Source organism: Trichoderma gamsii, assembly GCF_001481775.2.
Source record: "Trichoderma gamsii strain T6085 chromosome Unknown Scaffold_6.2, whole genome shotgun sequence".
Lineage (NCBI taxonomy): Eukaryota > Fungi > Ascomycota > Sordariomycetes > Hypocreales > Hypocreaceae > Trichoderma > Trichoderma gamsii.
Genome location: NW_020171343.1, coordinates 422,019 through 435,394, shown reverse-complemented (window position 1 = coordinate 435,394; position 13,376 = coordinate 422,019). Strand labels below are relative to the sequence as shown.

At 49.2% G+C, this 13,376-nt stretch overlaps 4 protein-coding genes across 4 annotated transcripts; 3 read left to right on the top strand and 1 right to left on the bottom strand.

Annotated features, from left to right (window-relative positions):
• Positions 1–624: 624 nt before the first annotated feature.
• On the bottom strand, positions 625–1,128 carry TGAM01_v202456 (hypothetical protein; the record flags this gene model as incomplete). Its single annotated transcript, XM_018804845.1, has 1 exon — positions 625–1,128. One exon carries the CDS (start codon positions 1,126–1,128, stop codon positions 625–627), a length of 504 nt encoding a protein of 167 aa, XP_018661836.1.
• Positions 1,129–3,017: 1,889 nt separating this feature from the next.
• Positions 3,018–3,763, top strand: TGAM01_v202454 (hypothetical protein; the record flags this gene model as incomplete). The annotated part of the gene is made up of 2 exons (XM_018804847.1): positions 3,018–3,036; positions 3,105–3,763. 2 exons carry the CDS (start codon positions 3,018–3,020, stop codon positions 3,761–3,763), a joined length of 678 nt encoding a protein of 225 aa, XP_018661838.1.
• A 1,363-nt stretch (positions 3,764–5,126) lies between these two features.
• Positions 5,127–8,020, top strand: TGAM01_v202453 (glycosyl hydrolase family 81; the record flags this gene model as incomplete). Its single annotated transcript, XM_018804848.1, has 5 exons — positions 5,127–6,776; positions 6,841–6,985; positions 7,062–7,360; positions 7,416–7,504; positions 7,567–8,020. The coding sequence occupies 5 exons, from the start codon at positions 5,127–5,129 to the stop codon at positions 8,018–8,020; spliced, it is 2,637 nt and encodes an 878-aa protein (XP_018661839.1).
• Positions 8,021–11,228: 3,208 nt separating this feature from the next.
• On the top strand, positions 11,229–12,876 carry TGAM01_v202452 (Ca2+:H+ antiporter; the record flags this gene model as incomplete). The annotated part of the gene is made up of 5 exons (XM_018804849.1): positions 11,229–11,451; positions 11,535–11,746; positions 11,811–12,041; positions 12,109–12,625; positions 12,695–12,876. The coding sequence occupies 5 exons, from the start codon at positions 11,229–11,231 to the stop codon at positions 12,874–12,876; spliced, it is 1,365 nt and encodes a 454-aa protein (XP_018661840.1).
• Between the last annotated feature and the right edge of the window lie 500 nt (positions 12,877–13,376).

Below are 13,376 nucleotides of genomic sequence, written 5' to 3'. Positions count from 1 at the left end.
TGCGAGGCCGGATATTATATTGAGCAGGGATCTCAGGAGGGTGTCTAGCGCTTGAGCTGCTGATCCGCGAATCAGATGGCGATTCGCCTACGGGTGCTTGTTTTCTTGGCGTTGTCCAAGACGATTGAAGAAGACGGTGGAGCAGTAAGCTTTAGATTCTCCTGATCTTTGTAGAGAGTTGAGACACGAAACCTTGGAGATGAAGAGAACAAAGAGCGATTCTTGTGCTATGCCGTGATAAACAATGCTGATTCCTATCGACTACTTTCTCAATTAGTTTTCATCGCCAAGTCAGGTATGTATCTGTAAGTGTATGTCCCTCAGGTAGTTGGTTCAATGCTATGGAGAGCTCTCTTCAGCGGCGCAACCCCGCGTTATTGTCCCCACCCACATCCCCATCTAAGCAGATTCGCTATTTCTGTTGTATACACTATACACCCTTTTGGTTTCCATGATGGCTTGTGCTTTTATTCTCTCTGTTCTTTTAGAGGAAAACGCATTATTTTGGTCTTTCCAAGCCAGATGATTTCAACAATTTAAAGGTGAATTGTCAGCTTGTGACTGGTATGCTTGATCAGGAGATATCCGCATTGTTGCAGCAGCAGAACCCTTCGCCTGACAGCTTCATGACGATGTGTGACCAGCAGCTGCTACCGCAAGGATTTCCTCCTCAAATCCAGGCACGTAGTGAACCTCGACACCGGCATCTTCCAGAAGCTGGCGGCCGGGATTCTTCCCAACAAAAGTCTCTGGTTCCAGGACTCCCACGTAAACCTTCTTGATCCAGGACTTCTGACGAAGGATGCGCTCAACGCACGGCAGCTTGCCGCTTAGACGCTTGAAGCAGGGCTCGACCGTGGTGTAAAGCACGTGCGGGCTCTGGATCGCAGTAGACAAGTCTTCCTCGGTGGTCGAGTGCTCTTCTGCAAGCTTTAAGAGACAGCATTCCTCGGCATGTGTGTTGCCTGGAAGCTCCAAAGTGTAGCCCTCGGCGGAAATGTGACCATCTTCAAGCCTCATCAGGATGGCTCCCACGCGGAAGTTGGTCGGCTTTGGCGGGGACTTCTTTGCTAATTCTAATGCGTGCTGCATTGACGTCTTGTGATCTTGGCTTGTGGATGAGTCCATTATTTTATATGTTCAGCAAAGATGATTGAGGATGCGCATGTAAGAAATATGTTGTATCCAATGCTGCGCTATGTCAGCTTTCAATTTGACCGCCGGTAGCTGGACAGCTCTCTCCAGCGAGCTCAGGCACCCAAAGGCCGGAAGTTAGTGGATCCCAAGCCCCAACTCCATTAAGCTTAACGGGTTCCTGGGCGCGTTGCGACGCGTGACACAGATACAGAGCATCAGCCTACCCTCCTTCAAGTTTCTGCACGCCACACTTAAATCTGCAGCGTTCCATTGCTATTTGAAAATGTCTGATCACGAAGATTTTGCGGACAGCGAGCCGCCGACAATAGACCCTTATGAGGTCCTAGAGCTAGAGCGCACCGCAACCGCTGACCAGGTCAAGAGCGCATATCGCAAGGCAGCGCTCAAGAACCATCCAGGTGGGTTGCACAGATGAATTCAGAGAGGCCATGACTTACGATCGCTGACCTTGAACCATGCAGACAAAGTCCCAGAGTCTCAGAAAGAGAAGGCGCACGAGGCCTTTCAAAGCATCGCATTCGCTTACGCCGTCCTCTCGGATGCTGCGCGACGGAAACGATATGACACCACTGGATCAACCTCCGAGTCCATTGTTGACTCCGAGGGCTTCAACTGGAGCGACTACTACCGGGAGCAGTTCAAGGATGCAATCTCCGAAGATGCCATCAGGACATTTGCCGAGAAATACAAGAAGTCTGACGAGGAGAAGGATGATCTGCTCATTGCCTACGAAGAGTGCGAAGGCGATATGGACCAGGTGTATGAGCGAGTAATGCTCAGTGATGTCGTTGAGGATGACGAGAGATTTCGCAACATTATTGACGAAGCAATTGAGACCGGCGACGTCCCAAGTTTCGCAGCCTACAAGAAGGAGAACAAGCGGAAACGTGCTGCTCGTGCCAAGGCGGCCAAGGCAGAAGAGCAAGAAGCCGAAGAGATGGCCAAGGAGCTTGGTGTGCACGACAAGATCTTTGGTGGTAAGGCAAAGGGCAAGAAGGGCAAGGGAAACTCAGAAGACGATCTAGCAGCTCTGATTCAAAAGCGCCAGAAAGATCGGTCTGAGGGCTTCCTCGACCATCTGGCTGAGAAATACGGTGCAAAGGCAAAGAGCTCTGCTGGGAAGCAGGGCAAGAAGCGCGTTATTGAGGAAGAGGAAGAGGAAGAGGAGCCGTCAGAGGAAGCATTTCAAGCTGCTGCGGCCAGGCTTAAGAAGGCAAGGGCTTCTGGTAAAGAGGAGAACTCTGCTTCAGGCTCAAGCCGACGATCGACGAGATCTCGCCGGTAGACTTATCAATTTGTTTGTTGGAGTATGGGATTACAGGCTGGATTATTATTTGCTCCATTGAGCTACTAGGGAAAGGGTTCGGGATTGAGGTTAAGGCGTCGTGTAGCACAGGTTATTAGGAATATCTTGGTAATTTACAGCATCAGACAATGAGACAAATGTACATGAATTGAACAATTGACGGCATATTTGCGATTGGTTCTATCATATGTCTATTAGCTACCTATTTGTCTGGATCGGCCTGTCACAGTGTTCCGCAGCTTATCCAAGCTCCCTGGGACGATAGCGGGGCCTAAGCAGTGACGCGCGCCACAGCCGAATTGACCTTTCCCAGAACGCATCTTCATATTTCTGCTTTCTTTCTCTCTCTCTCTTCAGATGATGAAAGCGAAATTAGCTGCGCGACCATGGACTTGTGCACCTTGATTCGCCAGTGAATCAAGGCGCCAGGATAGACATTCCATGAGCGAGACAAGCAAGCCGACACTCTACCCGCGATACTGTTTCCACCTATCGCCAACCGTGAATACGTGGTGCCTGTTGCACGCTGCCGAAATCCATGCTCTGGATCAACATGCCGGCTTTGACGGTGCGTACGCGATAGAGAGAGGAGTTCTCAAGTTGATTCTGGTCCTTTTCTAAAAACTTACTCTTGTTGAAGCGGAACATTTCTATTTCTACAACAACCTGCCAATAAAATGGGTGCGAATCGTTGGTGTCGTCGTCGCCGTCGAACAGTTCGTCAACCGACGACTATATTCCATTGATGACAGCAGCGGCAGCAATATTTTTGCCGTGACTACAGCTTCAATCTCTGCAGAACCAAAGAATGAAGTGGCAGCTTGCGAACCCCGGGCGATGACAGAAGCACGAGCGGCTGATTTACAACAGGCAGACCCCTACGCAGATATTGACGTAGGCACGGTAGTTGACGTGAAAGGAGGATTATCAACGTACCGTGACGAACGACAGATCAACATTGAAAAGATGGTCATCGTGAAGAACACAGCTCAAGAAGTAGTGCTCTGGGAGAAGCGGACCAAGTTTCATCGCGACATCCTGGATATACCCTGGCTGCTTCGAGATAAAGATATACGTCATTGTTGCCGAGAAGCAGAACGCTCCGAGGCAAAGAAGGAACAGAAGAGGGTAAAGGAGGAGGAGGAGAAAAAGCAGCCCAGAAAAAAAGCAGCCGATGCGAAGCTACCCGTGAGAGGCATGAAAAGAAAAGGCTCTGATGACGACGGCGCAGCCAAGAGAATGCGGATGATTATCAAGGAGCATGCATTAACAGGGAAATACAGTGCTCTTGGATTATAGCACATGAGTGTTTTTGGCGATAACAAGTCATGCAAAGATATTTGGAATAAGCGTAGCAATCACCCTTTCTGTTGATAGAGATTTAACGTAAATATTCTACCGTACGAGTGACGTCTAAAATCCAGCAGTGCGTTGCCGATCCTCTTACTCATGCACATGTCTGCACACTCTAAGCCGCAAATTCAAACATAGAACAAGCACAGCAGAAGAATTACCCAAACCAAACAATTCAGCGCAACACCGTCACACGCAGCTGATATCCCAAGACCCATGTGCCAAGCACCAAGTTAGCAGCTCCACAGCGGTCACCAACAGTTTCCCCTCAAACATTCCTGGTTTGTTTACTCCCAAGTCTCAAGCCAGCTCATACCAGAGCTCGCAGTCTTCCCGGGCAACACTACATAGCGGCACTCGATTACCCACCATTCGCTCACCTTTTCGCAAAAGAGCTGCCACATCAAATTATCCCAATTGAGAAAAGAAAAGGCAAACGGCACGCCCCGTGACCCACTCACGGACATTGCTTTCAACGTACGCCGGCCAAATCGGGGTGACACGGCGCTTGTCATTGGGAGAAGCTCTTTCTTGGACAATTACCACTCAATTGTGGGAAGTGGCAGCTGACAAAACAGAAAACTTGGCAAATTGAAGGCCGGTCAGAGCAGACTGCTTTTGTTGACTCACCCAGGCGCCTCCTGCCAATAATAGCTCCACTCGTGTTGCAGATGTTTATCAGCACGTGAAGCATCTACTCACATTCTTCTTAGCCTTGGGTGTCGACAGACTTCTTCTTTTATACCTAGTCAGCTGCTTTAGCTTCAAGTTTTTGCATCGGATCCTTTCATCCTACAGGCCGCACCTATTCATTACCCCAGCACATATCCTCTTTTTTGGTTATCCTTGTGTCTTATACTTATTTGTTTACATATTCTTTTCTCCAATATCAGCCCTCCACAGGCATTGCAGTTGTGTACCACAATCACCACCACTATTGCTTCATCCGCACCACTGACCATATCTGAAGCTCTCGTGGTATAGCCAGGAAACGTCTGACAAAGGGTATGTTCAAAACAACAAACTCCGCCAGTGATTGTCTCTTCCCCCTTTGTGGTCGACCCCCATTCCAAGCATTTGAGAATTCGGAGCCATGCGTGGTTGTGAATCATTTCCCCCACAAAAGAAGTGCTCCTTGATGCCCATTCCTCTACAGCGATGGAACCCTTTAATACCACGGAAGACCTTTTTATGTCTGTTACCTGTCTTGCTCTGGTTTTCAAAAATATTTTGGGCCACAGCAAATCGCTCGAAACTTCATGCTTGGGAGCCATGTTGAATTGGAGATATCTAAGCCTTCATCATTATCATGACTCCATATCACACGCTAACATGGATTGGCTGGCTAACATTTGCTCAGGGAACTCTCGCCTTGCCCGGTGCAGATATCAATCAAGATCGCTTTGGCTTTTCAACAGAAACCGTCAAATCAGATCGCTCAGTCAAGACTCAGTCACGTTTTCCCTTTGGAAGGTTCCTGTTGAGCGAAGCATTGGTATCTGGGGGCCGGTTTCATAACACGACTGCTTCCAAATCTACTGACTTCGAGGCCAATACTTACAGCTGCACTACGAGCACCTTCACGACGACAACCACTGTGACTGCCAGTCCCTCTTCAGCTATAACTGCAAGCTCATCTCAATCGAGCACCAATTTTGAAAGTGAAAGCAGGCCAAAGACACCCAAGGCCACATCCAAGCCGTCTCAGTTGCCAGCCATAGAGACAGTAGTGCCATTCAGCACACGAATAGCTTCTTCGGAGACTCCAGCAGCTACACCAAAAGACAAAATGGTATCAAAAAATATTTTCGCGGAGCCTATTGATGTCAGATTGCCGCCTTCACAAATCTCAACTCGAAAGGACCACCCTGTGCCGCGCAAGGGAATATCAGAAAATGGACCGCTTCAGACAAACAAGTTTTATTCCAATTTCTTTCTGGAAGATCAGCGGTGCCCGACCTTTACATTTCCATATTCAGTAGCCTGGGCTGGAGGAAAAGGAGTGACGGCTAGCTGGGGAATGGCTTGTTCCCACACCGAAGCTAGCCAGCGGGTTTTCGGCAAGGAGAAGTTTAATGGTGCTTCGTCTTACTACCTCAACCCCGTAGGCATACACTCTTTGGTTATTTCAGCCAAAGAGTTGGGAAAGGAAACTGCTCTCAGCATAGATAGCATGACGGCTTTCTCTGCCCGTGTCCATCTCAGCAAGGATAGCGAATCGGAACCGGCCATCTCGTTCCCCTTGATACAAGGAATGGCATATATCACGGCACAATACAACGGCGCGACCCCCGTTATTCAGACTGGTGTATTCTTCAAGACTATGACTCGGGTTACACGGAATCTCAAGTCGGACCTATCCAAGTTCACATTCGATCTGGAAGATGGAACAACTTGGCTGGTGTACGCTTGGAAAACAAGGGGGGAGCCGCTGGAGCTCAAAGTGGTCAACAACGGCTTCGCCGAATCAAAGAAGCCCTTCTATGGCGTTATTCAAGTCTGCAAGTGCCCGAAAAACCAAGAGTCTGAGAATCTTTTGGACGATGGTGCGGGCATCTATCCAGTCACGTTAGAGTTGTCTGGTACAGCTCGCGGTTATGAAGGCAGCTATTCATTCAATTTCGACGTTGCTGGGCATCAGACTGGCCATCTATACATGTATGCTCTTCCTCACCATGTCGAATCCTTTGACAAAGAGACAGAGAAGCGCATACAAAAACAGGCACAGCTACAGTCTACTACGAAGGGCATTGCCACGCTAGTAAGGGGAAATCGGTGGACCATGATTGAACCAGAGATGCCGGTTGATATGTCTTTTGCTCCCTGGGATCCGGAGAAAGGAAGCGTCGAGAAGCTGTCGGACCATGCAAAGAGAACCATCCATGCGGCGGCTGCAAAAGAAGTGGCACAAAACATGATTGCGCAAAGCAATCTAGATTCCATGTACTTTAGTGGAAAGGTGGCTATTAATCTCTCTCCTTCAATCTCTCCTTTCCCTGGAATGCTACTAATAACCTTCCTAGGCCCTAGCCAAATTTGCAACAATTCTATACGTGATCAAGCACATGTTAGGCGATAGAGCTCTGACAAACACTGGACTGGGACAACTCAAGGTGGCATTTGCCACGTTTGCAGCCAATGAACAAAAATTTCCTCTTGTTCACGAAAGTGAGTCGATGTCTCTTGAATTCTGCTGCTAATCTGTAAACATACGCCGTGATGCTAACAAGTCATGCTATTGCAGCTGCTTGGGGTGGCATTGTATCATCTGCAAGCTATGTTACGGGTAATTCTGGGGCCGACTTTGGAAACACGTACTACAATGATCACCATTTCCATTACGGCTATCACATTCTTGCTGCCGCAATCATTGGTCACCTAGATCCAGATTGGCTCAAGCAAAACAGAGATTATGTCAACGTTCTGGTTCGAGATGTAGCCAATCCTAGCGCAAAAGACAAGCTTTTTCCCCTGTGGCGCAATTTTGACTGGTACCACGGCCACAGCTGGGCTCACGGTCTCTATGCCGCTATGGACGGCAAGGTAATTGAAACTCTCTCAAGATGGCTGTGCTTCCTGATCTGCTAATGACCAGCAGGACCAAGAATCAAGCTCAGAAGACATGATGCATGCGTATGCCATCAAAATGTGGGGCAAGGTCAGCAAGAATGCTGATCTCGAGGCGAGGTAATGAACAGAGAGGCTGTGAACGCTCAAGGATATGTCTTGGCGGCTAATATCGAAAATAGGGGCAACTTGCAGCTCTCCATCATTGCTCGCAGCCTGCAGAATTATTACCTGTACAAAAATGACAACAAGGTACAGCCCAAGCAGTTTATTGGCAACAAAGTCGCGGGTATCCTATTTGAGAACAAGATAGACCATACGACGTATTTCGATCCTAACATTGAGGCCATCCAAGGGATTCACATGATCCCTATCCTACCCTCGACGCCATTCGTGAGGACCAAGGGTTTTGTACAGGAGGAATGGGACGCATTTTTCAGCAACGGCAGGATTGATGACATTGGCAATGCCTGGAAGGGCATCATTTGGGCCAGCTATGCCTCAGTCGAGCCCAAGAAGGCATGGGAATTCTTTAGCTCGCGGTCGTTTAGCCCTCAGTGGCTGGATGGCGGAGCTTCGCTGACGTGGTTCATGGCTTATTCTGCTGGTAAGTTCTGGGCACGCTGGGCAGCGTAGCTTGTCCAAGCTGGTCGGGCCTGATGTGATGCTAACGGGCAGTGCTAGCTCTTGGAGAAATATGATGAGACACGAAAGTGCCTCTTTGATCGATCCAGCTACATGGCGACCTGGTATTGGGGAAGAGGCTGGAGAGAGACTGTGGCGAGCTAGACGTTGAAAGTGTCCGTTTAGCTCCGCTTGGCAGCTGTGGTTTTTGGTAACGTGGACAGTGGTGCGAGGCTGAGCATGTACATGGATGACAAGAGCGGAAGTTGGACTCGGTAACGTGGTGGCATTTGTCTGTCTGTTCCGTGTTGGCCCTTGGAGGCGGCGTTTTGGTGCGTGTTGATGCGTGGCTGACTAAGGCCGGGGTGGGAATCTTGAAAAGTCAATTGACGTCGCCGGGCACCGCTGGCGGGAAGTTCGGAGTCGCCCACGCCGGGACCAGCTGGCTGGGCCGCACTCAACGTGCCGTCATCTGATTATTGTTTGTACTTCAGCTACCTGTAACAAAAGTAGCAATACATGTGAATTTCTTGAAAAAGCCCCTGGGCATGCGTCTTATATCAATTCGGCCCTCTCACGGCGACCTGATGCTGTGGAACAGCAGTCAACAGGAGATCTGCACGTTGCCGCTTCTTAGCATTCCCGAGGCTATCGATAAGATTGAATTTACAGGGGCTTCTGGGCTTGGCCAAATGCGCCAAGAGCCCGGCTTGATACAGAGACGAGACAAGCTTTGTATGGCGTGGGAAGAATGCAACCCTCCCAATATGGGGGAGCATCGGGGGCGAGTCAGTAGTTGGAAGAGGCCGGTTCTAGAAAGTCGGCGGGATGAAGTCAAATTGGCACGAAAACGCATAATGGAATTCATGACTTTTCCCTCACTAGCCAGACTGCTTAGGCATCGAAAAAGTGTTTTGTCTAACCATGTCACGGGCTGCTGGGGGAAGAAATAAGCTTAATTACAATATTGCCGTTGCGAGTGGTTGGAATTGGGGCTGATTGAGGCGAAGCAAAAGAGGAGCGAGTTGAGATCAAGACGTATCTTGCTGGTAGCCTGTTGGCGTCGATTAGTATAGGCAGAAAGTGGTTTAGCAGAGTAGCAGTACATCAGGGGAGCTCTGGGGGAGCACGTGCTCACTTTATAGGTGTTGATTTGAATATTGGACTGCCAATTGCTTTGATTTTCGAAGGGTGTTGTCGTTTGGATATCGCGGTGTGGTTGATGATATAATCTTGCCCTTTTCCGTGTACGTGTATTCCTCAGGACACTAACGTTTACGTGTGTACCTCTTCTTTGGCCCGAGGTAAACGAAAGCAGCGGAATTCCCCGTCCGGTTGCCCAGGCACAGCAAATGCTATCAGACGTCTTATTGGTGTTTGGGCAAAAGAAGAGCAATTCTTTGTGCTGAATCGTGCGTATGACGTCGTCGATTCCACACTCTCCTCCCTGAAGTACTTCTCCACCGTCTTGTTCGGATGCGCATTTTAGTACTGGTACACGTACACGCTTCCCTGGTTATTGTTAACAAGCTTTTTTAGGCTGGTTGGAGACTTCAAGGGGGGCACGCCAAAGGGTTTTGATTCAGGTGCTAGTATGGATACGCCTTTGCTAGGCCGGCAGTACCTACTTGTAGAAACAGCAGACTTTTGTGACCTACTCGTCCGAACAAGCAAATGAGGGAAAAATAAAAGAGGCTGTGAGGCATTGAGAGGATGTACGTTTATTTGCAGCACTTGCTCGCACATGCTTACCTGATACACGAGAAGCTCCAGAATCGGACCGGAGGTTATAGGTAGCCGTGCTCGTCATACAAACATGCAGATTTGCGCAACTGAACGCGCGCTCTGTCTGCAGCAGAAGGGGGTGTCGTCTGGAGGCCTCCCAGCGCCTGTGTGTGAATCCAGATCGAGTGCCAAGACGCCTTTTATCCGTGCCATGCGCCTACGCGCCCGGCGTCCACCACGCCTTTTATACTGCGGCTCGATACGACAGAATGCAATTGAAATTTGTAGGTAGTATTTGATTTTGCGCAAGGCACCAAGGCGTAAATCCTTTCGCTGGGCTGTGGCCGAGGCAGAGAGCGACCGTGTCATATCATAGCACGGTAGAATTCCTGTACCTGTCTGTAGTCAGCGCCAGTCCAGTGCCTGATGAGATGCCATTGCCAGCTGGAAACGCGCAGGTACCGGTACATCCACCGCTATGAGCGACACCCACGCAGCTACCCGAGCGCTGGGACCCCTTGTGGACCCGCCCTAGCCTGGCTCGGTAAAGCGACTCGCTGATTCAAACCGACGTGCGTGCTTTGTGAATTCTCTCTCTCTTCTCTCTCCATTGCTGCCACCACTTTGATTTTTGCTGCGCGTGCTCCTACTTGTGCCAATAGGAAAAAGGGCAGTTGGAGAAGAGAGGACACTCCAATTATCGTTTGTTCTCGTGCACGCTGCGCCATCAATCGTTTCCCGCCATCTCCGGGTAAAATATCGCCGGTCCTGTGTATCCCGGAGCTTCCAGCCATGGTCAAGGGCATATGTAAGTCGACATGGTTTATTACTGTTCGTCAATGGGCCTGCCTACTACACTATCGCCCAGACCGATATGCGTGCCATTACATTGCAAATCTAAAGCCCTTCTCTGCTCGTCTCCTCTTTTCCACCCCAAAGCTGCAATCGGTGACATAAACCCCCCAGAACTAAACGCCACGCGCGCGTTGCTTTTATAACGAGCGATCTTTTCCCCCCTCCTCTCGAGAATTATCTACACCCACGCCCCCCAAAGAGAGAGTAACAGAAAAAAAACTCAGCCAGCCTTGTGTGGCACTCTCGCTTTATTACTTCATCCCTGCCTCGTCTTGGCCAAATTTTGTGTCCCCATCCTACCGTACTCTCCATACTAGACCCTTGGCTAGCCGCGATCCCCTCCTGTGTGCCTATGGGCTTTTGAGAGTTAATATTGTGGCTGCGATCGCTGTTCCTGCTTCCTACAAACTTTACTTTCAGCCGCGGACAACTTTTCAACTTTCAACTTTTCAACTTTTCAACTCTCCCTTCCTACACGCGCGCATTCGTTTGATCATTAACCCTTTATCTATTTACTCCCTTTTCCCGCACTGACGCAAACGATTCCGCCTTTCGTTCTTCCAACTCGCTCGCTAATTGCAATCCAACGTTTTCTTTTATTTCAGCCAATCTCAGCCGCTCGAAAACCATTCGACGAACCATGAGCAACAAACAAAGCTCCAACGAGCGCACGCCGCTGCTCAACGGCGAGGGCGCCTCGTCCAATGGCACCCCGAACCATATCCAGAGCAGCAGCAATGAGCGCTCCGCAGCCTTCCGGTTCTTCTTCGACTCCAAGCACACGCCGGGCACTCATAGCGAAAACATTGCTGTGCGAACACTTGCCTATTCTTGGCATGTCGCCAAGGTCACCTTGCTGAGCAGTAAGTTTGGAGCGGATGAACGCGCAGAAACAATTGGCTCTCAGGAGTATGGAAATAACTGACATCACCTGTTATCAAATTAGACTACATCAACTTTTTGCTCATCATGGTTCCCATTGGTATTATTGCCGGCCGCCTTGGATGGAATTCAACCGCCGTTTTCACGATCAACTTCTTCGCCATTATCCCGCTTGCTGCCGTTCTGTCTTTTGCGACTGAGGAAATATCTCTCAAGCTTGGCGAGACCCTTGGTGGACTGCTGAACGCGACCTTTGGAAATGCTGTTGAACTGATTGTATGTGGCTCAATATCTAACACATTACTATATGCTATACCGGTGGGATACTGACCCTTTATAGGTCAGCATTGTGGCTCTCCGAGACAACCAGATCGAGGTTGTGCAGTCTTCCATGCTCGGCTCCATCCTTTCCAACCTGCTGCTGGTTATGGGAATGTGCTTCTTTTTCGGAGGTCTCCGACACCGTGGTACTTCAGGCGGCGGTACCGAACAAACCTTTTCAGCAGCCGTTGCTCAGACCACATGCTCTCTCATGACGCTCTCATCTGCTTCTCTGGTGATCCCTGCTGCGGTATGTTTGATTTTACATCTCCCGCGCAAGCGTCTGTGACGATCTCTTTCTAACATGTAACCTATAGCTGTATGGCGTTCTCGACCAGGGCCACACTAATCTCGAGGACAAGGATCGAAGCATTCTTGTGCTCTCTCGGGGTACCGCCATCATTCTGCTAGTTTTATACGCTCTCTACCTGGTATTCCAGCTCCGCACTCACAGCAACCTCTTTGACACCGAAAGCCAGCTTGCCGAAGGCGAGGATCCTGAGGATCCTACTCTTGGCCCGATTGCTGCCGCCGCAGTTCTTGTCGTCGTAACGATTTTGGTTGCCATCTGTGCCGATTACTTGGTCGGATCCATCGATGACATCGTCGAAAGCGCGAATATCAGCAAGGCATTCATCGGTTTAATCTTGATCCCCATTGTTGGAAACGCTGCGGAACACGTCACTGCTGTGGTGGTCGCTCTTCGCAACAAGATGGATTTGGCCATGGGTGTAGCCATTGGCTCCAGTATCCAGATTGCCCTTGGGGTTACTCCATTCCTGGTTATTGTTGGCTGGATTATCGGACGCGACATGACGCTCCACTTTGAGACTTGTAAGTTTGCACTATACTTGAAATCTTATGGATCTTGTGTTTAGTAAAGGTGTGCTAACCATGATACAGTCGAAACTGTTGCTTTCGCCGTGTCCGTTTTGGTCGTAACATATACTGTTCAGGATGGCAAATCGAACTACCTCGAGGGCGCCATGCTCCTTGGCCTTTACATCATTATTGCTGTGGCTTTCTTTGCGACACCAGGCGATTTCTTGGACAAGGCGACAAATCTTGTCAGCGGCAGCAACTAAATTCAGCCAAGCTATGCCCCTCGATCTACTATCGATTCGAATCTATTTTCCGACGAAGGAAGATATTCATCAACTAAATCTATAAGGCGACTTATCGGCTTGCCATAGCCTGATAGCCCCTATTTCTTATGTTAAGGATTGCTGAATTGCTGAAAGCAGCCTAATCCGAATAAAAGAAACTTGAAACTACCCAATTCCCTACGGACAGGGTCCTTTTTTCTTTGTTTCCTTTATCTGTTTGATTATCGTGTACTACTATTTTCATTTACTGCGCTGAATCTGGAGGATTGTCGTTTGGAAGAGATGCCGCGGAAAAAACCGTGGCGAAGCATATTGGCTGGATGTGAGTGATAAAATATTTGCCCCAAGAGGGCTGGTGCGAGCTTTCTTATCTTTTTCCTTATTGAAATTGGTTTTTGTTGGGATCTACGAGGAAACAACTGGTACGTTGTGGATACTTGTGTTATTATAACGGTTTTACGAAGTGCTTTTGCATTGAG